General features: G+C 38.7%; 1 protein-coding gene across 3 annotated transcripts; it reads left to right on the top strand.

Moving 5' to 3' along the window:
• On the top strand, positions 1-23901 carry RTCA (RNA 3'-terminal phosphate cyclase). Of its 3 annotated transcripts, XM_028102130.2 has the most exons (11): positions 1-251; positions 363-463; positions 2167-2310; positions 6370-6493; positions 9632-9690; positions 11051-11192; positions 11770-11894; positions 14109-14167; positions 18011-18105; positions 19940-20044; positions 23544-23901. In XM_028102130.2, exons 1-11 carry the CDS (start codon positions 207-209, stop codon positions 23643-23645), a joined length of 1101 nt encoding a protein of 366 aa, XP_027957931.1. In that variant the 5' UTR covers positions 1-206; the 3' UTR covers positions 23646-23901. The 3 variants fall into 3 exon arrangements, with proteins under 3 accessions (XP_027957931.1, XP_027957932.1, XP_027957934.1); XM_028102131.2 differs by lacking the exon at positions 2167-2310; XM_028102133.2 differs by lacking the exon at positions 1-251 and having other exon boundaries at positions 383-463; positions 2152-2310.
• The last annotated feature ends 1814 nt before the right edge of the window (positions 23902-25715 follow it).

The raw sequence follows: 25715 nt of genomic DNA, 5'->3' as shown, positions 1-25715 counted from the left end.
TCCCGGTTCCGGGCGCTGGGTGTCGGGGTTTGCTTCAGCTGCATCCGGTTTTCCGGGAGCCGGCGCTGCTTTCGTGCTTCCGCCAGACCCCGCGGACCCCAGCGGGGACGGCAGTTTCGGAGCTGTGGGGCGGGAGGGAGCGTCTCTTCTTCTTCCCATTCCGGCAGAGGCTTTGTCGCCGCGGGCCGGACCCCAGGGCGCCCCCGATGGCGGGGCAGCGGGTGGAGGTGGACGGCGGGATCATGGAAGGGGTGAGTGCGGGGCCGGGGACCGGGCCGGTGGCGCTGCAAGCCCCGATTGGGGGAGGCGAGCGTCTCTGTCTCATGATGTTCACTATCCTCTCCCACCCACACCCTTGGCAGGGCGGCCAGATCCTGAGGGTGTCTACAGCCCTGAGCTGTCTCCTGGGCCTCCCCTTGCGGGTACAGAAGATCCGAGCCGGCCGCAGCACGCCAGGCCTGAGGTGAATCGGGGCGCTGGGGGGCGGGGCCGCGGGACTGGGGGATGCGGGTGGGCCCGCGCCGGGCTGGGGGACGGTGGGTGGGGCTGGAGGTGGGGGCGGACTGCGGTGCTCGGGCCTCGGGTTTGGGTCACGCTTTGTGGTTGGGGAATTGGGAGCCCCCGGTGGTGATGCTTGTAAGATCCAGCCCGAGTTGAGGAATCTTAAAAGCCGGCCCCCAGGGCCCCGGGGGACCATGCTTCGGCTCGGGCGGCTAGCGGTAGCCGGGGGCTAGGCGATCTTGAAAGCCTCAAGGGGCAAGTTGAGAAAATAGGCCCACGTTTGTTCTATATAGCTAGAGTTCTCTAGCTTCCTGATGAGTTGTCTTTTAAGATGTTTTCGCACGTCATTGGGCATTTCAAGTATCTGGAGAGGTGGCAGCAGCGGGCAAGATGGATGAGGGCAGAACAGCCTGTAGGGCCAGAGGAAACCCCACTTTTTAACCAGTGTGTTCTCTGCTGCTGCACATTTTAGAATCATAGCTCAGGAAAGGACCCTGAGCTGTGTTGTTCTAGCTTCCATTCAGACCTCAAAGAAGTTATGAGTATAATCAGAATTATCAGTTGTGGACAGGGAAAGACGTTGACCCTTGACCTTTGACCTTGTTTCCTTCTGTCTGGGAAGCTAGGTGTGTCAACTAGCTAAGTTTCAAGGTATATGCACCTGTTAGAAGGGGACCCAGGTTGAAGCCAAACTGATTCCTTTGGATATTTTAATACATCAGCAGTCTCTTAGTCTTTTATTCACATTCCATTTTGAAATTATTAAAAGGCAATTATTGATGTCTGTGAACGTTAATTACCTTAGTCACAGCAGTTGTTTGCAGCAGTTTCACCAATAGGAAAATCCAATTCATTAAGGCTGTGTTAAGTACTTCATTAGTTTGCTAGAGCTGCCATAATGAAATACCATAGACTGGGTGGCCAAAACAACAGAAATTTATTTTTCTCAGTGTTCTGAAGCCTGCAGGTTCAAGATCAAGGTGCTGGCAGGGTCGGTTTCCTCTGAGGGCCATACGGGAAGATTCTTTCCCAGTCTCTCACCTTGGCTTGGAGATAGCCTCACTCTTGCTGCCTCTTCACATGGTCATCCTTACGTGCATGTGTACCCCTGATGTCTCTGTATGTCCTAATCTCCTCTTTTTATAAAGATACCACAGAGAATCCCATGGTCAAGAGTCCCATGCTCTACTGACTGAGCCAGCCAGCCGTCCCCTATCTCTTTTTAACTTAATCATCTCTTTAAAGGCCCTAATGCCAAATAGAGTCACATTCTGAGGTACTAGGGGTTAGGGTTTCAACATAAGAATTTTGGAGGAACACAATTCAGCCCATAACAGGTTCCATAGATTATTCAATGACACGCAAGTGAGATTGGTGGCCCTGGGATAGTTTTTCAGTTTTCCTCTTTGCATACTTCTCATTTGCAACAATGCATCCATGTATGTGCTTTTAGCTAAAGTGGTTTGGAAGGAACCAAATGATGCCTTCAAGCAGGTAGTCTAGGTACATAAAAACCCAAAAGAAGCTCTGACGCTGAAGATACGGCACTTGTTGTGGTTAGACCTTGCTCTTTTCTTGCCATTGCAGTTTTATAAATGGGTCATAAAATGTGGGGCTATAGGCAGTCTGAATGCACACGTTTTGATGCAGTATTATGACCTGAAGGCCTCAGCATTTATCTGGACTGGAAATGATTCGAGATTTGTGTGATGGGCAACTGGAGGGGGCAGAAATCGGCTCAACAGAAATAATGTTTACACCAGAGAAGATTAAAGGTGGAATCCACACAGCAGATACCAAGACAGCAGGGTATGTGTCACTTACATTCCATTTAAGTATGGGCTTTAGAGTTAGACCTGGATTCGGGTGCAGGTACTACCTACCATTACTAGACAAGTTGCTTAACCTCTTTGGGCTTTAGTTTCCTCACTTTTAAAATGGAGATAAAACACTAGCCTTTCAGGGATAGAGATTATGTAGTTTGGGGTACCTAATTGCTTATTAATTGTAGCTACTAAATCTAGAATTTTTTTGTGTGTATAGTATAGCCTATTTGTTTCTTTTTATTATTTAGAAACTGAATATTGGAAAATGACTAAGTTTTTATGCCCTGTAGTAAGAGTAGATTTTTGCATTGTATGTAGCATATTTAGTTCTTGGCTTGCAGCTAGTTATGGATCATATTCTATTTTTGGTCTAGTGTAGGTATTTTTGTTGTCTTTTAATAGATACTTATGCTATCCTGTTTAGAAATGTTTGGATATATGGGGTGCCTGGGTGGCTCAGTTGTTAAGCGTCTGCCTTCGGCTCAGGTCATGATCCTGGGGTCCTGTGATCGAGCCCCACATTGGGCTCCCTGCTCCACGGGAAGCCTGCTTCTCTCTTTCCCACTCCCTCTGCTTGTGTTCCCTCTCTCGCTGCGTCTCTCTCTGTCAAATAAATAAATGAAATATTAAAAAAAAAAAAAAAAAAGAGGGCGCCTGGGTGGCTCAGTTGGTTAAGCCTCTGCCTTTGGCTCAGGTCATGATCCCAGGGTCGTGGGATCGAGTCCAGCGTTGGGCTCCCTGCTCAGTGGGGAGTCTGCTTCTCCCTCTGCTTCTGCCTCTCCCCCCAGCTTGTGCTCTCTCTCTCACTCACTCTCTCTCTCAAATAAATAAAATCCTTAAAAAAAAAAAAGAAATGTTTAGATATGATCTTGGGTTCCCCCCCCTTTGGAAAATGGATATTTAACAATTAAATTCAGTCTTCATCCTTTTCCAAGAATTCCTCCTTTTATTGGTAATACACAGAGAGCACGTTTTGTGTTTTCTGTGTTATTTGGCTGATTGCTATTGTAAACCATATCATTTTACCAACGTCCTCTCTTTACTGGGAAATTTGATAAAATAAGAACTAGTAATGTAAGCCTGATTCCAGTTTGTTTCAGAAACTGTTTTAATTGATTTTGATTATTATTTTAGTTTATGAAAATGTTTAGTGGGCACCTGGGTGGCTTAGTTGGTTAAGCGTCTGCCTTCGGCTCAGGTCATGATCCCAGGGTCCTGGGATCAAGCCCCGCGGGCTCCCTGCTCAGCCGGGAGCTTGCTTCTCCCTCTGTCCTTCCCTGCTTCCCAGTCGTGCTCTCTCTCTCACTCTGCTCTCTCTCTCAAATAAATAAAATCTTAAAAAAAAGAAAATGTTTAGTGATAATTAAGACTTGAGTGGTGCTGTGAATAGACCTCTGTGGAAAGGGACCTGCTGCCAGGCCTCAGGTGAGGTTTGCCAAGTGAGAACTTTCTAAGGGGAATAAGGAGTTTTGAGGTATCTTTCTTTATTTTTTTTTATTTTTTTTTTAAAGATTTTATTTATTTTTTTGAGAGAGAATGAGAGATAGAGAGCACGAGAGGGAAGAGGGTCAGAGGGAGAAGCAGACTCCCTGCTGAGCAGGGAGCCCGATGTGGGACTCGATCCCAGGACTCCAGGATCATGACCTGAGCTGAAGGCAGTCGCTTAACCAACTGAGCCACCCAGGCGCCCGGTATCTTTCTTTATAGTCAGCATAGTATTTTGGGTATTCTCCTGTAAAGAAAGGGAGGAAAGTTATAGTCAACCAACTATATAAAAATTTAAGCAAAATTATAGAATTTGAAGCTGCAAGAAGGAAAATAGAAACCGTGTTATTTCCAATCCTTCCTCCACTTTGTGAATGAGAGAATAAAGAGCCTCAGGTGTGATTTACCCAACGTCATGGAGTCAGGGAGAGAACTAGATTAGAATGTAGGCCTTCTGGCTTCTAACCCACTAGACTCTATGGGAAATGAGTTTAAAGTTGTGAATGCAACTCCATTCAGGAGACTAAACCAGGCTTTTTCCTGGCAAGAAAACATCTTATTTATTCACATTATAACATTTTTTATCCTTCACGGTGATTACAGTACCATGTGTTTTCTCAGGTGTCTACCTTTGTTTTTGCAATTTCTTATTCTCCTAAAATTAAGGTGTTTTTTTTTTTAAAGATTATTTATTTGAGAAAGAGATGGAGAGAGAGCAAGAGTGTGTGGTGAGGAGAGGCAGAGGGAGAGGCAGACCATGGGGCTCGATCCCAGGATCATGACCTGAGCCGCAGGCAGATGCTTAACCAACTGAGCCACCCAGGTGTCCCTAAGGTTTTCTTTACTATTCTTAGAATCTGATTTTATCTGTGGAGAGGGGAGAGCACTTTAAATGTTGGGGTCCTCAGAGGGAATAAACACAGAGAAATTAAGTAGTGTTAACCTAAGGTTTACTGTAAACTAAACATTTCCAAGTTTTTTCACTTGCTTCTCACTTGCTTAACTCCTTAAGAACGGGGATTATGTTGCATGTGTTTTCTCTTATAACAGCTAACATGTTACACAGTCAGTAAACGTTTACTAAATTAATGAAATGCATTAGCAGTGACAGAGACTGTTTATTTCAGTACATATGCATTGTTACCATGAGAAAGCTAAGTGAAGGTCTGTCTTTTGGTATTAGAGGCTGTGTCTAATCTATACTACAATCTACGTATGAATGTGACAGCTCATTCAGAAAATCTGACCAAGTGTTTCATTTTTTAAAACACTTCATATTCTAGAATTATTTCTCATGATTTCTCACGTTATTTTACTCTAATGACCAAACATAGGTGAGTTACAGCAAGGATTATTTCCTTTAAACTTATTTCCATGTAAAATATTCAGCTGTCAGTCTTTGTAAAATACTATTCTGTCATATCATAAACTTCACAGTGGTAGGCACTGTATCCTAACTTGTTATCTGGAACAATGCCTTGTGCATGGTAGAGATTCAGATGTAATTATTTAAGTATTTCTAAACCCTCACTTTTGTGTGTGTAACTATCTGACATTGTAGAAAAGTTATTACAATTTAATTGACTCTATTTCCTATGCTGTATTTTTAGACTTTAACTGTATTAAATGCATTTTCATAAACTGCACTTTCAAGAATCCTTTTATAAAAACATTATAACAATAGTTTTATTTTTTTTTCAAAGATTTTATTTATTTGACAGAGACAGAGACAGCGAGAGCAGGAACACAAGCAGGGGGAGGGGGAGAGGGAGAAGCAGGCCTCCTGCTGAGCAGGGAGCCGGATGAGGGACTCAATCCCAGGACCCTGGGACCATGACCTGAGCCGAAGGCAGCCGCTTAACGACTGAGCTACCCAGGCGCCCTAACGATAGTTTTATTTTTAAAATATTCTTTTTTTACTTCTTTGTAAGTTAAAGAAAGATCACACAACTAATGAGATGGATTCAAACCCAGATTTGCTGATCATTTAAGGCCAATTCCTTCTACTGTGAAATACTGTCTTTCTTTAAGATTCAGGATATTCTCAGTTACTGAGGTATTTTGTTTTGTTTTATGTTTTGTTTTTGTTTTTTGTGTTTTTTTAAAGTAAGTTCTAGGGATGCCTGGGTGGCTTAGTCGGTTAAGCATCTATCTTCGGCTCAGGTCATGATCCCAGGGTCCTGGGATCAAGTCCCACATTGGCCTTCTTGCTTAGCAGGGAGCCTGCTTCTCCCTCTGCCTTCTGCTCCGCCTGCTTGTGCTCTCTCTCTGTGACAAATAAATAAGTAAAATCTTAAAAAAAAAAATAAAGTAAGCTCTACGCCCAGTGTGGGACTCGGAACTCATGACCTGAGATCAAGAGTTGCACGCTCTACTGACTGAGCCAGCCAGGTGTGCCCCCTCTTTTTTAATGGGGTGTTTTTTTAACTTGAGACTTGACAGTATATACCTTTCTTCCCGGTTTTCTGTGCCCCAGCTAATGGTGATGTGTAGTAATACCACGTTCTTGAGACTTTAGAAAGAAAATGCAGCTAACCCTGCTTTGCCTTTTCCTTAGGAGTGTGTGCCTCTTGATGCAGGTCTCAATGCCCTGTGTTCTCTTTGCTGCTTCTGCGTCAGAGCTTCGTTTAAAAGGCGGAACTAATGCTGAAATGGCACCGCAGATTGATTACACAACTATGGTAAGTGCTTCTGTTGTTGTTGATGAACTAAGGTGATCTCGTATATTCTTCTGAATCTCCATTCTGTATATCCTGAGTGGTTCATGTGCATGCCTGTTTATTTCTTCATGGTGTCTAGTTGTGTTGCGGGAGAGGGTAAGGGATTGTGTTTACTTTAGATTTTGTGTTGTATCTTAAAACAGTGTTGATAGTGAATTCTTTTAAAACTTCAAGTGTATTGTTACATGAATTATATAAGCCAGTCATTTTATAAATACAGGAATTATGATTTGGAAGAAAAAACTCAAAGAGTTAAACACTGTGCTTGACAAGAGTTGGTGAGGATGTTGAGAAGTGGAACCCTCGCATACTACTAGTGGGAATGTAAAATGGTGCAGCCGCTAAGGAAGACAGTGTGAAGGTTCCTCAAAAAATTAAAAACAAAACAACCATATAATCCAGAAATCCCACTTTTGAGTATTTATCCAAAAGGATTAAAATCAGGATCTTGAGGAGAGATTAGCATTCCCATGTTTATTGCAGCACTATTCATAATAGCCAAGATGAGAAAGCATCTGTTGATGGATGAATGGATAAAGAAAATGTAGCATATACATAGAGTGGAATACTATTCAACCTTAAAAAAATTAAAGAATATGTGACCACGTGAATGAACCTTGAGGACGTTATGTCTGTTGATGGATGAATGGATAAAGAAAATGTAGCGTATACATAGAGTGGAATACTATTCAACCTTAAAAAAATTAAAGAATATGTGACCACGTGAATGAACCTTGAGGACGTTATGCTAAGTGAAATAACCAGTCACATAAAGACAAATACTGGCATGATTCCACTTGTATGAGGTATCTAAAGTAATCAAATTCATAGACTCAAAGAGTGGAATAGTGTAGAGGGAAGGGGGAAATGGGGGGTTACTAATCAACAGGCATAACATTTCATTTAGGCAAGATGAATGTGTTCTAGAGATCTGTACAACATTTACCTATAGTAAACAATAATATACACTTAAAAATTTGTTAAGAGGCTAGATCTCATGTTAAGTGTTCTTACCTCAGTAAGATAAAATTTAAAAAAATTAAGTACCATATTTTGACTGTAAATTTTGACAATGATAAAACTTAGTATGCTTATACAGTTAGTAGGAGAGAAAAGTGGTATTTTTTTCCCTCCACGTTTATTGAGGTGTAATTATAGTAAAATACACCTTTTTAGGGTATAATTCTGTGTTGTTGTTGTTTTTTTTAAGATTTTATTTATTTGTCAGGGAGAGAGCACAAGCAGAGGCAGGGGCAGGCAGAGGGAGAAGCCGGCTTCCCACTGAGCAGGGAGCCTGATGCAGGACTCGATCCCCAGGACCTTGGGATCATGACCTGAGCCGAAGGCAGACGCTTAACTGACTGAGCCACCCCAATTCTGTGATTTTTGATACATGGTTGTTAACCAGCCACCACAATCAAGATACAGAATTACTGTAAAAAATTCCCTCATATTCCTTTGTTATCAGTCCCACACCCCAGCCCATGGCAACTACTGATCTGTATTGTATCATAGTTTTGCCTTTTTTTCAGAATGCCATATAAAGGAATAATACTGTATCTGACCTTTTGAGCCTGTTTATTTTTTCACTTACCACAATATGTTTGAGATTCATCCCTGTGACTTGTTTTAGCAATAAAAGCTTAAGTAGTCTCTATTACATGGATGTCCCAGTTTGTTTAACCATTCATCCATCTGTTGAAGGACATTTGGGTTGTTTTCAGTTTTTGGCAATATGAAAATGTCACTACAAAGATCTATGTACCGATTTTTTATATGAACATAATTTTTCATTTCTTTTGGGTAAGTACCAAGGAGAGGGATTGCTTGTAATAGTAAGTCTATATCTAACTTTATGACAAGCTGCCAAATTGTTTTGGTATCCAAAGTGGCTGCATTCTTTTGCATTTTCACTAGCACTGTATGAGTTTCAGCTATTCTGCATCTCCCCAGGTCTTGATATTTAATTTTTTTTGCCATTTTAATACATGGTATAATCTTTTTTTTTTAGAGGGAGAGCGCAGCGGGCATGGGGAGGGGCAGAGGGAGAGAATCTTAAGCAGGTTCCACACCCAGCATGGAGCTTGATGCTGGGCTTGATCTCATGACCCCCAGATTATGACCTGAGCCAAAATCAAAAGTTGGATGCTCAACCGACTGAGCTACCAAGGTGCCCCTAGATGGTACAGTCTTTTAAATTTTAGTTTGATAGGATGTGTAATGAAAGTTAGTCTCTCCTCACCTAATAATTCCACTTCAAGGAAATGACCCTAATTAAATATTACAGACTGCAGCAAAAGATAAATGTTAAAGGTATTTGAGCAGAGCATTATATACTATAATAATAATTATATAATATATACAATTATATAATATTGAAAACTCAGGGAATGGTTAAATAAATTTGCTAGAATGCCATGCGGTTATTTAAATATTGTTTAAGAAGAATTTTATGATACCAGGAAAATGCTTTTGTTTATAATGTTAAATGGAAAATGAGGATAAACGTATACACAGTGAGATTTCAATGTATAGAAGAATTGAGAAGGCAGGGTCTGGGTGGGTCAGTTAGTTGAGCGTCCGACTCATGATCTTAGGGTCGTGGACTCAAGCCCCGTGTTGGGCTCCATGCTGGGCATGGAGGCTGCTTGGGATTCCCTCTCTCCCTCTCCCTGTGCCCCTCCCCCGCTTGTTCTGTCTCTCTCTCTTTCTCTCAAATAAATAAATCTTTAAAAAAAATTGAGATGGCAGAATGGAATGCTGTTCACCAATATCCCCTAAGTTCTTATGCATTATATAGTGAAGGGTTAGGAAATACTGTCCTATGGAGTAAAATAACCACTGGGATCAAGTATCCTGAGTTCTGACTTTTTTTTCATTAGACTGGCACAGCCCTGATTAATTAAATATTAAACTTTTAATTTTGGTTTATGTATCAGTTATTTTATTTGAAAAATAGAACTAGCCTACCCATTTTTATATCAATATTTATCCATAGTGCCTTCTTGCTAGCTCAGTGCAGAGCACTTTTGTTTAATAAATATGCTTGTTGAATCAGTGAATATTTGTGGTTAAAGTAACAATAAACTGATTTTTCAGGTTTTCAAGCCAATTGTGGAAAAATTTGGTTTCAAATTTAATTGTGACATTAAAATGAGGTAAGTTACTTGTTTGTTAGCCCTTTGACCCACTATTTGTAGAGTAGTGGGAAAGTTAGACCTTAGAGAATTATTCTGGAACCCACTACTTCTCGTAGTAATTAGGAAATACATGTAGGAAATACAGTTTATAGGAAATAATTATGCTTTGTGTGGCTTAAAAACAGTAAGCAGCAGGGGCATGGGGACTTGAAAGCAGCTACAAATGGTATTTGCTTGTTTCTAGGGGGAAATATTTTCAAGGGAATTGCTACACTGAGGGACCTTCACATCTAGTGTTATCCATGCTCAGCACAGATTGAATACTTTTTGTGTGCAGACAACTGGACTAGGCATGGCAGGGTCATAAAAGGGATTCTCTTCCACAATGCAATCAGTTATTTTCCAAAGAAACACATTAGGCATTCAGATTATTACTCTTCAAGGCATCCCTTCTGCCACATAATAACAAGGCCAGATTTCTTGGTGGGGCATTTAAGTGTGCTGCAGTCTTGTTCCAGTTTAGCTTTCTAGCTTCATTCCCTGCCCGCCCTGCTCCCCCTCCCCCCATGTATTCTAACACACATTTGTTTGCTCTTTAAAACTACTCTGTGCCTTTGGGCTTTCATTTTTTTGTTCATGTTTTTCCTCCCTTGCTCTCTTAGAAACTAGAAATCCTATATTTTTTCAAAATGTAACTTGTAATTTCTTGTGTGAATTGTCCATGAGTGTGTCTAAGTTGGAATTCATACTTGCACCTCTCTTTGTAGCCATTTTTACAGCCTGACATGTTCTAGGAGGTTGTGCGGCCATCTCTTTACCAGATGGGGAGCTCCTTGTGGATAGGAGCGCTGTTACTCTCATCTTTACGTTCCCAGCATCCTCTATAGCATAAGTGACACTCAGTATTTGAGTTAAAATTTTGTTAAATGTTCAGCTGCTTCAATATTCATCATATATTACTGAGTACCTCCTACTTACCAGAAATTGTTGTAGGGTGCTGGAATATAGCAGGAACAAAATAGACAAAGTCCTACTGTCAAGGAGCTTATATTCTAAAACAGTACTGTCAAAAAGAACTTTCTGCATTGAGGGAAATGTTCCCTATCTGCCCAATATAGTAGTCACTAGCCACATACAACTGTTGAGCACTTGAAATGTGGCCAGTGTGACTGGGGAGCTGAGTTTTAAATTACATTTAAATTTAAATGGTCACATGTAGTCTGTGGCTACCATATTGGACAGCACAGACCTAAATATTTCTTGGAAATTTCAAATATCAATTATATGTTTGGATATCATTCACATGTTATTTTATTGTAAGTGTTCAGCTTTATTTTTGTTGTACAAGCAGTTTATGTATTTGTCATACTTTCCGTAGGGGTTACTACCCAAAAGGGGGTGGTGAAGTGATTGTCCGAATGTCACCAGTTAAACAGTTGAATCCAATAAATTTAACTGACCGTGGCTCTGTGACCAAGATATACGGAAGAGCTTTTGTTGCTGGTGTTTTGCCGTTTAAAGTAAGTTGTCTAGAAGTGTATGTGGGTCTTGGCATTATGTCAGCTAAATTTTGAAATAATTGAAAGCCCTCAATTTTTTTAAAGATTTTATTTTTAAGTACTCTCTATGCCCAACATGGAGATAGAACTTAAACCCCTGAGATCAGGAGTTGCATCCTCCACTCCATGGGGTGTCTCAGTGGCTCAGTTGGTTAAGTGTCTGCCTTTGGCTCAGGTCATGATCCCAGGGTCCTGGGATTGAGCCCCACGTCGGGCTCCCTGCTCAGTGGGGAATCTGCTTCTCCCTCTCCCTCCCCGCTCTCTCGCTCTCCAGTAAGTAAATAAAATTTTTTAAAAAAGGAAAAAAGGTGCATGTTCCACTGGACTGAGCCAGCCAGGTGCCCCTAAAGCACTTAATTTTTTAATATATCTTTTCATTAAAATTTTTTCCTAAACATCTGTGCTCTTTACTCTTGAAAATCTAGTTTTTATATAATGCATGTGAAACTTATTAAGTATTGTATGTTTCTTTGAAGGCTTGAAAACAATTGTCAAAATAATCATTAATTCATTCTATTTTTCTGTCTTGCCAAAATAGGTAGCAAAAGATATGGCGGCGGCAGCTGTAAGATGCATCAGAAAGGAGATTAGGGATCTTTATGTTAACATCCAGCCTGTTCAGGAACCTAAAGACCAAGCCTTTGGCAATGGAAATGGAATAATGTGAGACAATATACTTTTTCCTGGATACTGATTGAGAGCTCTGAAATAATTATCCTGTTTAAGTGAAAGATTTTTAGTTTTTTTGTTGAAATATTACAGTTTTAAAAAGGCATATTTTTAAGGACATTGCTACCGAAAACAACAGTATGATGAATTAAGATGATTATTTTATGCTGAATTTTTTTTCTGAGGGTGGTTTGCTTTTTATTACATTGTAAGAGTCCTCTGACTCTTAATCTAATCAGAAGTTAGCCTTTGAAGCTGATCCTGAGAGAAATATTTCCGGTTGTTTTTCTGTGCCTCAAATGTGAAGTCCATTTATATGTAAATATTAGATCTGGCAAAGATCTATTTAGAGAAGAATTATATTGATTTAATTATATTGATTTAAATATAAAAATGCTTTAATTGATCTTTTGAAGTATGAGAGTATCTCCTGTGGATAAAAAGTCTCTTTCTCAGAGTTTCTATTAAAGGGTTTAAATACATGTTCTACATTTGATAATACTATCTAAAAACTGTGAAACAAAACCAAACATCTCTGTAGAAAGATCTTTTCTTTATTGAAGTATAGTTGGCACACAATGTTATATTACTTTCAGGTATATACTATAGTGATTTGACAGTATGTTATGTTTTGCTCACCCCAAGTGTGGCTCCCATCCCAGTTCCTATTACTTAATGTGGGACACACATACTAGGTACTTAGTATTAACTGTTATTATCAATAGCTTATTATGAACCAGTCATGGTAACATATGCTTTATAAATATTATCTCTAATTTCTTAGAGATTACCTTTTTAATAACTTTAAATATTGTTTAGGAAGAATTTTATGATATCAGGAAAATGCTTTTGTTTATAATGTTAAATGGAAAATGAGGATAAACTTATACGCAGTGAGATTTCAATATATAGAAGAATTAAGAAGGCAGGGCCTGGGTGGGTCAGTTAGTTGAGTGTCCGACTCATGATCTCAGCTCCCATCTGTCACCTTACGTATGATGCCATTACAATACCTTGGACTAGATTCCTCTGCTGGGCCTTTCATCCCTGTGACTTGCTCATTCCGTAACTGGAAGCCTGGATCTCCCACTCCCCTTCGCCCATTGTGCCCATCCCCCATCCCTTCCCCTCTGGCAGCCATCATTTTGTTCTGTATTTATGGGTCTGTTTGTGCTTTTTGTTTGTTTTGTATCTTAGATTCCACATATAAGTGAAATTCTGTGGTATTTGTCTTCTCTGTCTGACTTATTTCACTTAGCATAATATGCTCTAGGTCCATCCGTGTTGTCATAAATGGCAAGATCTCATTCTTGGTTATGGCTGAGTCATACTCTGTTGTGCGTATATGTACCACGTCTTCTTTAGCTATTCATCTATCGATGGACACTTGAGTTCCTCCTGGCTTTTGTAATTATTGATAGGTATGTACTTATTGCTGTTTTGTTAATTGTTTTCCGATTGTTCTTGTAGTCCTTCTTTGTTTCTTCTTCTCTTGCTCCCCGTGTGATTGATGACTTTTGGTAATGTTCTTTCATTTGGTGTTTTCTTTATTTTCTGTGTATCAAAGTTTTAGTTTTGTGGTTTCCATAGGTTCACATATAACATCCTAAGTATATAGCATATATTAAGTTGGTCACTTAAGTTCGAACACATGGAAAAACCTTTTCATTTTAGATAATCATAAGACGCTTTATTTTTTTATTTTTATTACAAATTTATTTATTTATTTATTTTGGGGGGGAGAGAGAGTATAAGAGGGGGGAGGGGCAGAGGAAGAAGGAGCGAGAGATCCCAAGCAGACTCTGTGTTGAGCACAGAGCCCCACGCAGGGCTCAATCTCATGACCCCGAGTTCATGACCTGAGTCAAAATCAAGAGTCGGGTGCTGAACGGACTGAGCCACCCAGGCACGCATCATAAAATACTTTATAGTATAGTAGAAATGGTATCAAAACTTCAAGGAGAGCCATTCCTTACGTATGAATGGATTAGAATCTAGTGTGACTTCTTGTTGGAAGTGCTGAAGGATACTGATACCCTGATGAAGTTGGAGAATGCTAATCATGCCGCTCTCTGTATAAAGAATTTCACTTTTGCAATTTACTAGATAGATCTGATTCTGTGTACTTAATAATCATTCCACTGTATTGTTTTTGCATGTAATTTTAGAATATAGCATAGATAATAATGCTTATTTTTTCCTATATAGCATTATTGCTGAGACATCCACCGGCTGTTTGTTTGCTGGATCATCACTTGGTAAACGAGGTACAGATAAATGAAGGGGGTCCACAATTTCCAGTGCTGGTGTAAAATTTTTTAATTATCTGTTAGGTTTAGAATGTTAGAGCATGATAGGTGATAAGTGTAAAAGGATACGATTAACTGATTCTGTTTTAGATCAGTTAAATTTTCAGTCTTTCTCCTAACTTTATACTTTGAAAAATTTCAGAGTTATAGAAAAGTTGAATGACTAATGAATATCCATCCACTGTTCTCCAAGATTTACCAGTAGTGAACTGTTAGCTACAAGTTTGTGTGTTTCTTAACTATTTCAATGTAAGTTGCAGAGACCGTTTCTCACCCTTGACTACTGCAGCACGGATGTCCAAAGAACAATATCTGTGTAATCATGATACCATTTTTATACCCAGAGTATTTGTCTGTTTGTATTCATACATAACCAGTTGCCTCCAAAATATTTTTTAGAGCAGTGGTTTTTGTTTTGTTTTTAGCACTCACAGCAATTGGTCATGTCTGTCTAGCTTCTTTTCTACTACAGAATAGTTTCACCTTTTTTTTTTTCTTTCATGATACTGACATTTTGAAAAGTCCAGGCCATTTTCTCATAGAATTTCCCACAATTTGGATTTGTCTGATTGTCTCATGATTAGATATATTCAGGTGAAACATTTTTAGTAGGAATAGCTGACTGTGGACATTCCATTGTATCACAACAGGGTTGGTGATAATGTCAATTTGTCCTTTATTGGTAAAGCTGACTGTGATCACTTGGTTAAAGTAATGTCCTCCAGGTCTGTCTGCTATAAATCCTTTCCCTTTTTATAAGTAATAAGTCATCTGGTATAATACTTTGAGACCATCTGATTATCTTATTCCTATACACCTTTCATCCAGTGATTTTAGTGTCTATTGGTATCAGTTATTACATTGATAATTTAAAAAAACTGAATATTTTTGTGAAAGGGAAGTGTAGTTAAGATTTAGTATATTTGGGAGAGGAGATACATGTATACATCTAATTGTAATATTTGGAGATACTTTTGCCATTGAGGTGACTTCTAGTTGGACTTCTTGTTGTTTGTGCGGTAGTTGATTGCTTTATTCCTACTTTGTAGATCTTTAAAAGATGCTTACCCTTGCTGTTCTGTTTAATCACATTTATTACTGCCGAAAATAAAAATTTCAGGTAATCTTAGTCTGCTCACTTGGTAGATGTAGATACTAGTTGGGTATCAGATCTTATCAACAGAATGGAATAAGTAAAATCAACATCTCCAGTTGACCTGACATAAATGAATTCTATTTAAAACTGTGCTATTATAAAATGTGATTGGTGGACCGGCAGCATATCAGCATTATCTGAGAGTTTGTTTGAAATACAAGTTTGAGCGTTTATTTCATACCTATCAAATTAGAATCTCTGGAAGTTGGGCCCAAGGATCTGTTTTAACAAGCTCATCAGATACTTCTGAGGTATAATGAAGTTTGAGAAGTAGTGATCAAAAATATATTTAGAGTACACTAATTACTTGTTAGGTACCGGGAAGAATCACTGTGGATAGTGAGCCACATTGATTCTTCCCTGTACCTAGAGGTCTTGAGAAAGCAAAGATAATGCACAATATAAAGCAGAGACTAGGAGCCCATGTAACTAATAAGTGCTGGGGAGACATTGGGTAGAATATGAGTTCATTGGGTACCAAGATGTGCCAGGTAGTATATACTAGGGTCACTGACATGAGAGCCACTGTCCTGTTTCCTGGCTTAGTCTGGCAGAAGAGACAGAACAGTGCAATGATTTTGATATTCCCAGGGTGCCGTAGATTGTCCATTAGAAAAGCACTAAAATTTCAGAGGAAATTAGGATTTTGCTCTTTTTTTAAGAACATAGTACTAATAAGCAGATTTCTCATATATACTTCATTTTGTTGAGTTGCCACAGACCTCTAGTAATAGCTGGTAGTGAGGTAGATCCATTCATACCATTATTCACTATCAAGGCTGGGTAAGAGGGTGTGTGAATGGCTGCGGGAAACACTTTGCCACTTGGCAGAGAAACCTTAGCACATCTACTGCTCTCTAATACTGCCAAGTCAGGAACTCTTTCCTTCTCCCTCTTCCTCCGTGCAAATTTTAGCCATTCTTAAAGCACTCACTTGAGTCCTTTATGCTCCATGAAACCTTCTCTAATTGTTCTAGAACCTATAATCTTTTCCTTCTCTGAACTTTCAGTGGGGATATAGTTTATACCTTAGAGCTTAGTCCCTGCTTATCCTCTGGTTCTCTAATATATGAGTATTTTTTTATGTCGTCTTACCAAAGGAACCAGTTCCTATTACTTTGTGTGGGACACACATACTAGGTACTCAGTATTAACCGTTATTATTAGTAGCTTATTATGAACGAGTCATGGTAACATATGCTTTATAAATATTATCTCTAATTTCTGTAATAACTTTGCAGCGTAGGTTTTATCAAATCCATTTCCATCTCCACTTGGAAGAAGAAACAGAAGAGGCTGAGTGGTTGAGATTGATACCACATATTCCAGACCACTTCATTCAGTCATGTACTTGGCTGATGGATGTTGTAAAGATAGTTAATTTATTATATTATAATAACTGCTGTAAGGAAAAACAGTTAAAATTTTGAAAATTCCACTTTTCTGGGAAATCTTACCAAGGCATATTCATAATCAAATGAATTTCCAAATATAAAATAGAAATAAAAACTAACCACATTGTCATGTCTTAAAAGACATTTTTATTTGTAGCCAGGGGCTTCTTTTAGTTTAAAATAAACACTTTAAAAGAATCATTTGAGGGGTGCCTGGGTGGCTCAGTTGGTTAAGCAGCCGACTCTTGATTTCAGCGTGGGTCATGATCTCAGGGTCCTGGGATCCAGCCCTGAGTCAGACTCTGTGCTCAGCAGGGAGTCTGAGGATTCTCTCTCCCTCTTCCTCTATCCCTCTGCCCCTCCCCCTGCACTCTCTCTCTCTCAAAATAAATAAATAAATCTTAAAAAAAATCATTTGATATTCCACTACTTTTGACAGACTTATTTTATTTTCAGCGTTGTATAAGGATTTGGGGTAAGTGTGGAGAAGCAGAGAGTAGGGCATGGGGATAAATATTGTCTTATTTTCAAAATAAGATAATGCCTGTTTAAATCTTAAAGGAATAAAATTTTACAATATTTGACATGAGAATTTTTATCTGCTCTTCCTTAGATGAAGGAATGAATGAAAATTAATTTACTTAGATGAAAATTAATTCTCTGACCTTTAAAAAAATCCTTTAATTCTAAAAGAATTGCCTGCAGACTAATTATAACATGTATAAATTACAAATTTAAAATTTTGAAGTTGAGATATAGCGATATAGGATCATAACTTAGTTATAAATTGGTTTCATAATTTTAAAATTGTTTTTAAGATTTATTTATTTATTTTGAGAGCATACAAGGGGGAGGAGCAGAGGGAGAAAGAAAGAGAATCGCCAGCAGACTCCATGTTGAGTGCAGAGCCCCATGTGGGGCTCCATCCCAGGACCCTGAGATCATGACCTGAGCTGAAACCAAGAGTCATACACCTTAGCAACTGAGCCACCCAGGCGACCCTCATAATTAGTACTTTTAAAGCACGGCCAAAGCAGCCTGGTTTTTCTGCCACTAGGTTCATTTAAAGATATAAATTATTTGCCTGTGCTAAGCTCTCAGAAGATTAAATATACTTAAAGGTCTTATCCTAAAAATTGCATTGGGTGAATTCAGAGGCCTAAAAAATGTTAGGTCGGTGCTAACTGGGGTATATTAATTCAACTTTTTGCCTCTTTGTAATTTAATTTTTTTCCATTGTGTCTTTCGTAGGTGTAAATGCAGACAAGGTTGGAATTGAGGCTGCTGAAATGCTATTAGCAAATCTTAGACATGGTGGTGCTGTGGATGAGTATCTGCAAGACCAGGTAATGATGCTTTTAGGATAAAAACCTTTGCACTTATTAGACTTGAATATTTGGTAATTAGATTGAATATAAAATTCATTTTAAGTTAAGTAATCTCTATACCCCATGTGGGGCTTGAACTCACGACCCTGAGATCAAGTGTTGTACACTTCTCCAACTGAGCCAGCTAGGTGCCCCAGAATGAACATAAATTTTATTTTATTTTATTTTTTTTAAAGATTTTATTTATTTATTTGAGAGAGAGAGAATGAGAGATAGAGAGCACGAGAGGGAAGAGGGTCAGAGGGAGAAGCAGACTCCCTGCTGAGCAGGGAGCCCGACATGGGACTCGATCCTGGACTCCAAGATCATGACCTGAGCCGAAGGCAGTCGCTTAACCAACTGAGCCACCCAGGCGCCCCATGAACATAAATTTTAATCATTGACTTTCAGAGACTGACATGTCCTAGTTCAACCAGTTTTTAAATATTCTGGAATTATATACCTCAAATTTCAGTTTTCATCTTCACCTGGCTACAGCATTTGGCACAATTGATCACGCTTTCCTTCTTGAAATAATTTCCTCACTTGCTTTCTTTTTTTAATTTTTAAATTTTTTAGAGTTTGGGGGTGGGTGCAGAGGGAGAGGGAAAGAGAGACTCTTAAGCAGGCCCCGTGCCCAGGACAGAGCCCTGCATGGGGTTGGATCTCACAATCCTGAGATCATGACCTGAACCAAAATCAGGAGTTATATACTTAACCGACTGAGCCACCCAGGCGGCCCCTCTCACTTGCTTTCTGAAACATTATCATCTTTCTTTTTCCCTGGCCCTGTATTCTAGTCTCTTTCCTAGTTTGTTATTACTATTGTTTTCATCTTCTCAACTTCTAAATTTTGGAGAATCCCTAGGCTCAGACTCCTGCGTCTTGTCTTTACCTGTATTCACTCCCTCAGGTGTTTCAAAACCAGTTTCACAGCTTATGTACCATCTGTGTACGAACAGCTCCCACATTTATATCACTAGCTCCGGCCTTGCTCCTTAACTCCGAATTCATATCCCGTGTATCTGTCAGCATTTCCACTTGGATGTGTCGTAGACCTCTCAAACTTAACACATCTACTTTCATGGAGAGATGCTGGTGAATGTTTCCAAGGAAGATTTTTTTATGGTCCACTGTCTTGATAGATTTTCTTTTTTTTCTACCACACTTTTCTCTCCTCAATCTCAAACCAGCAATCTCTATTTAGAAATATACTCTTCAGGATTTCTTAACCAGTTTCTTTCTTTTTTTTTTTTAAGATTTTTTTTTTTTAAGATTTTATTATTTTAAGTAATCTCTACACCCAGCATGAGGTTTGAATTCACAACCCCAAATCAAGAGTTGAACGCTCCTCTGACTGGGCCAGCCAGGCGCCCCCCCCCCCCAAAACTAGTTTCTTAAGACAATTTCCCTTATTTCTAGTCTCTTCCTTCTTACCCTGTATTAGTGTATTTATTTACCTGTTAAAATGTTGTAATGTTAGAGATTGGAAGAAGTTTGTCATATATTCCAGCTTGTAGAGATAGTTGGTCTGATTAAGTATATTAACTATTAACTCTATATTTTCTTCTTAAACAGTAATTTTAGAAAATCTATGTTGACAACTGCTGCTAAGCATTTCTGTACCATACCACAGACTGTGGGTGACACAGGTTTTCTCTCATCTTTTTAGGACTTCTGGAAACCTAAAGAAGTAGAAATTCTTTTAGCTGTTTTGATTTCTAATAGTATTTTCATGTGGTAAGCAGTAGAATTTTAACTCCAAATATTAGTAAATGTGTGAAATTTTTCTTCTTTGTTCTTTTTTTAATAGCTGATAATTTTCATGGCATTAGCCTGTGGAGTTTCCAGAATAAAAACAGGACCAGTTACACTCCATACACAAACAGCTATACATTTTGCTGAACAACTAGCAAAGGTGAGTATTCCATTAGAAAGAATAACTGATTTTTATTGTAGCCAGTTTTGGGTCAGATTGTAATAAACAGAAAACTTAATGGTAATCATAATTGCTATCACTCACCTAGTACTTCCTGTGTGGCAGACATTGAGCTAACTCAGCAATTTACCTGCATCATCTTATTCTGCATAACCATTTTATTATTTATTCATTTAAAGATTTTATTTATTTATTTGAGAGAGAGCATAGGCAAGGGGAGAGGCAGAGGCAGAGGAAGAAGCAGGCTCCCCGCTGAGCAGGGTGCCTGATGAAGGGCTCGATCCCAGGACCCTGAGATCATGACCTGAGCCAAAGGCAGATGCTTAACTGACTAAGCCACCAAGGCACCGCATTTTTATTTGTTTTCAAGGATTCATTTATTTATTAGAGCACAAGAGCTAGGGGGAGGGGCACAGCGAGAGGGAAAGAATCTCAAGCAGACTCCCCTCCCAAGTGTGGAGCCTCACATGGGGCTCGATCCTACGAACCCAAGATCACGACCTGAGCCGAATTCAAGAGTCAGACGCTCAACTGACTGAGCGACCCAGGTGTCCCTCTGCATAACCATTTTAGATGGCTGTTTATTATTATTCTTCATTTTGCATATGAGTAAAGTGAGGTAGAGGGATTCAGTTAATTGCTCAAGACCATATAGTTTCTTAGTGGCAGAACTGTACTTTGAGCAAACCCAGGAAAGCATACATCAGAGCCCACATGTGGTACTGCCTTACAGAATAAAGATGTTTCGATGAGAACTATGAAATCAAATCATAAGGGATTTATAGTTGGCCATAAACTTGAATATTTATATAACATTTTAAATGTTTCATTTTCTTGTGATTCTGTGGTAGAATGGGATAGTTGCTGAAATTTTAATACCAACCCTCTTTTCTAAGACTAGATTTACAGTTTTTGGTGAAATAGGATTTAGTATTGTATAAGCTCATATTTGTACCTTTTCTACAGCATTCTTAATTTAAAAAAGTGACTAACATGTATATTTCATCTGGAACTAATATAATTTCCTTATAGAAAATTTGGGAAAAAAAGCTGCCATAATTCCCTTTTGCCCGTAAAACCACTGTTGACATTTAGGTATTTTCCTCTTTGTATTTTTTTACACTTAATGCATACAACTCCATTTCTTGCCTTTTTCAGTAATGTTGCATAGTTCCATTTTGCTGTAGTCTTTGTAATTTCATAAAGTGATATAAAATTTATAACTCAGAATTTTATGAAGGTGCTGACCTTAAGTATTTTTAAAAATTATAAAAGTAACTCATACTATTTAAAAAAAATAACTACTGTAGAAGTGTACTAAGCACAAAGTCACTGTTGCTCTACTCCCAACAGTTATTTGTCTGATTTTTATTAACATACATCTTTTTTCTTATTATAGAAAGCATAGGTAAGGGGCACCTGGGTGGCACAGTCACTTAAGTGTCCGACTCTTCGTTTTGGCTCAGGTCATGATCTCATGGTTGTGAGATTGAGCCCCACATCAGGCTCTGCACTCAGCAGAGTCTGCTTGAGATTCTCTTTCCCTCTCCCTGTGTCCCTCCTGCTTGTGCTCTTTCTCTCTCTTTCTAAAATAAATAAATAAATAGTCTTTTTTAAAAAAAGGGGCAAAAAAGCATAGATAAATTTTGGTTCAATTGTAGGAAAAGGCTAATAGGAATTAAAGGCAAATTATATTTGATGTCGAGAAATAGTTAACTGTATTTTTTATTTTTCCATTAATGCTGTATTTGTAATTGTTGTCTTTCTTTGTAGACTATGATCTCCTTGAGAGTTAAGGACCAAGTTGTATTCATTTAGTCTTCCCTTTTATAGTACTTTGCATATAATAGACACTGACATGTTATCTGAAGTGAGTACACAGTGAAAAGTGCTGTGACTTGGCATTTATAGCTCTGGTTTCTTGTTCAGCTTTGTTGTATTTTAACTGAGGGACTTTGGGTGAGCTGCTTTATCTTGCTGTGCCTCAGTGCAGATAACTGATCTGTAAAATCAGACTGGTGCATAGTCCCTTAAGACTCCTTCCAGCTTTAAATTTTTTAGTTTTCAATATGTTTATATATAGGTTAGAAATGATTTCCTTGACTGCTCCCATGTTTCATGTTTGTATAATGCTTACAATGTTAAAAATATATATACCCATATGCAATAATATAAATAATTTGGCTATATAGCTCAGAATTCAGCGTTTATTCATTCAACAATAATTTTCAGTATCTACTATGTATCAGTACACTGCCACATAATACTGAAACTGGAATAATTTGTGACTATTACTATTTAACAGGGCCATAGAACGATGGTTTTCAAATTGTGTTTCATAGAATCCTAAGGTTTTAGGCACACTTGAAATCCCTTTGCTACAAATTTAGTCCACTCAGTTGTTTTGATTTTAATTGTTTTGTTAGAAACACAGTAGCTTTTTTTTTTTTTTTAAAGATTTTATTTATTTGACAGAGCACAGCGAGAGAGGGAACACAAGCAGGGGAAATGGGAGAGGGAGAAGCAGGCTTCCCGCCGAGCAGGGAGCCCGACTTGGGGCTCAATCCCAGGACCCTGGGATCATGGCCCAAGCTGAAGGCAGACGCTTAACGACTGAGCCACCCAGGCACCCCAACACAGTAGCTTTAAAAAAAAATGTTTCCAGGGGCTCCTGGATGGCTCAGTTGGTTAAGCGGCTGCCTTTGGCTCAGGTCATGATCCCCGGGTCCTGGGATCGAGCCCCACGTCTGGCTCCCTGCTCATTGGAGAGCCTGCTTCTCCCTCTCTCTCTGCCTGCCACTCTGCCTACCTGTGCTTTCTCTCTGTGTGTCAAATGAATAAATAAAATCTTAAAAAAAAAAAGTTTCCAGAATACAGTAATAGAGATCCTATATTTCAAAGCCAAACTTGAATTAATTAACAAGTGAAAAATACAATGTTAAGCCCAATAAAGATGAAGGGCCTCCCCCTACCTTCCTTCTCTGAACCAGATTTTTTTTGAATAGTGTATTTAGGGAATTAAATTGGTAAGAAAAATTTGAGGGAAATTAAAAACTTGATACTTGACAAAATAAGAGAAGTATAAACGCTTCAGTGCCATGTTTTAGAAAAAATTTAGGAAGTAGGTAGTGAAGGTATGTTACAGCTAACAGTTGAGATTTTAAAAATGATAATTGCCTAGCCTGCAAATTTCCTGGGGATTTTGATTCAGTGGATATAGAGTGGGGCCCAGGCTATACATTCTGACAGAACTGTATAAGTATTATTTCTGAACAAGAGTCATGGTTCTGGAGCAAAATATTTTATATCCAGGCTACTGAATTTCTCATGAGTCATTTGATCTTTGTGCCTCTAGCTGCTTCAATAAAATAAGTTTGATACTAACTACCTGCCTTTTTAAGTTGGATTTATGGGCTCTCCCTCTGTCCCTCCATCCCTCCTCATATTACTTCTGTACTAAATACTTTTCTGGTTTCAGGCTAAATTCTCTGTGAAGAAATCAGAAGATGAAGAAGATGCATCTAAAGACACTTACATTATTGAGTGCCAAGGAATTGGAATGACAAATCCGTATCTATAGGGTATTTGCCTTTTAAATAATACCTCAATGATGTATTGCACTAATTCATAAATACTAGAAAACAATGAATAAGAAGTAACTTATTAAAGGACCTGACATAAATATGGAGATGAAGTACAGAGTGTTGTAGATTTGCTGAGAATGCTTCATCAAATTAATCTCACTTTGTCTCCTGAGATAAGGACAATGAAATATATTAAGAGCTGATGGATATGTATGATAGCTGATTTAAATATTAAAGTATTGAAATAGAGTACTCTTTCCACCTGAAGTGTGTTTTTCTTTCTTATATAATAGATTAAGTCAGGGATGTAGATTTGGTCTGTAATTTGGGTCTTGTTCTAATCACTTTACCAAAACCTCATGTAAAGTATGATGAGACAACTTTTTGCCCAAGTACTTGTGTCAACAATAACATTTAATAAGCATTTTCTTATTTGAATTATGTGTACCTTCTTCACAATGGGCACTTGTTTGAATCTGTGGAATGTTTTGAAAGCCAAACAATGAGGATTGCAAAATTTGAACCCTAGTAAATTTGTCCAAATTCAGCCTCGATATGGTTTTGTTTGGCTTTCAAAACATTCAACAGACCCAGAATCTAATTAAAAAATAATTGAGCACCTTTAGAACAGAGTGTGCTTTTCATCACACTTTATCTTATACCTAGTCTGCTTCCACATTTAGATTACTTCCTGGTCCCTGCAGGCAGTTGAGGTTGTGACTCAGATGAAACTGGTTTTATGCTAACTATGCTGTCCTGTAATACACTGAGGAAGTCTTTTAAACTTGGTTCTGTTTTGGACTTTATCCAGGGATGATTAAAACAGTCCAAGATACAGGGGCGCCTGGGTGGCTCAGTCGTTAAGCATCTGCCTTCGGCTCAGGTCATGGTCCCAGGGTCCTGGGATCGAGCCCCACATCGGGCTCCTTGCTCAGTGGGGAGCCTCCTTCTCCCTCTCCCACTCCCCCTGCTTGTGTTCCCTCTCTCGCTGTCTCTCTCCCTCTCTCTGTCAAATAAATAAAATCTTTAAAAAAAAACAAAACATAGTCCAAGATATAGATCCAGGGGGTGGTATTATAATACATTCAGAAAGTGCTGAATTAGTCTGTATAGAACAGTGTAATGAAAAAAAATTACTCCCATGTATATAATCATGATTATGATACCACTGATTTTTGTGGCTTTGGACAGTTGGGTTAAATTTGCTCTAAAGATGTGATGATAATATTGCTTGCTATTTATGTTCTGATGAAGTAGATAAATTTTATAAACTCATCTGTATAACAAAGTTTTTGGAGGGATTGTGATAAATTTGATGGGTGTTTAGGGTAACATGATCCTTGCTGCTTCTGGCAGGGTGTGCGGCAGTGTTAAATAGGTAGGCTGGAACACAGAAATTGAGAATTTTGGAGGCGCCTGTTAAGGTTAAGCGACTGCGTTCGGCTCAGGTCATGATCCTGGGGTCCTGGGGTCCTGGGATGCTGCTCAGTGGGGAGTCTGCTTCTCCCTCTCCCTCTGCCCCTCCGCTCTGCTCTTGCTTTCTCTTGTGTGTGCACTTGCTCTCTGTCTCTCCAATAAATAAATAAAATCTTAAAAAAAATGAAATTGGGAATTTTGTAATGAGAGATTTAAGGTCAGCTGTGTACATGATGACTTTATGATTAATCTTGGCTTTGGTGTGTCACTATTGTTGAGCCTCATCTCAGGTAAAATGAAGTTGGGACAACTGCAAAGGAATTTTTGCGAAGTCCTAGAAGTGCTTTGAATTTCTATTTATTTTTCCCAAATAAAATTGTATTTCTCTGTTTTTTCCCCCTTATTGTTGGTTTTATTTTTTTTCTTTCATAATCTTAATAATGCTATGACTGTGCATTTTCTTTACTAAGTCTGTTAGAGTTTTGTTGCCAGTTACACTGCCTTTCTAATTTGATTTCTGTTGTCTTAATGGCTTCCTACTTTATTTATTTGTTTGTTTGTTTATTTAAAGTTTATGTTTTTTTTTTAAAGATTTTATTTATTTATTTGAGAGAGAGAATGAGATAGAGAGAGAGCATGAGAGGGGAGAG

The sequence above is a fragment of the Eumetopias jubatus genome, unplaced genomic scaffold (genome assembly GCF_037043125.1).
Source record: "Eumetopias jubatus isolate StellerSeaLion01/CBP00866 unplaced genomic scaffold, mEumJub1_p1.0 scaffold_4, whole genome shotgun sequence".
NCBI lineage: Eukaryota > Metazoa > Chordata > Mammalia > Carnivora > Otariidae > Eumetopias > Eumetopias jubatus.
Note: the sequence above shows the minus strand (reverse complement) of the source record. Positions and strands in the feature narration are given on the sequence as shown.

Excerpts from the sequence above, each read along its gene's own strand:
- RTCA (XM_028102130.2), top strand. The coding sequence starts at position 207 with ATGGCGGGGCAGCGGGTGGAGGTGGACGGCGGGATCATGGAAGGG. Across the intron at positions 2,311-6,369 it reads GCAGATACCAAGACAGCAGG|GAGTGTGTGCCTCTTGATGC; the intron begins GTATGTGTCACT and ends CCTTTTCCTTAG. Across the intron at positions 20,045-23,543 it reads TTGCTGAACAACTAGCAAAG|GCTAAATTCTCTGTGAAGAA; the intron begins GTGAGTATTCCA and ends TTCTGGTTTCAG.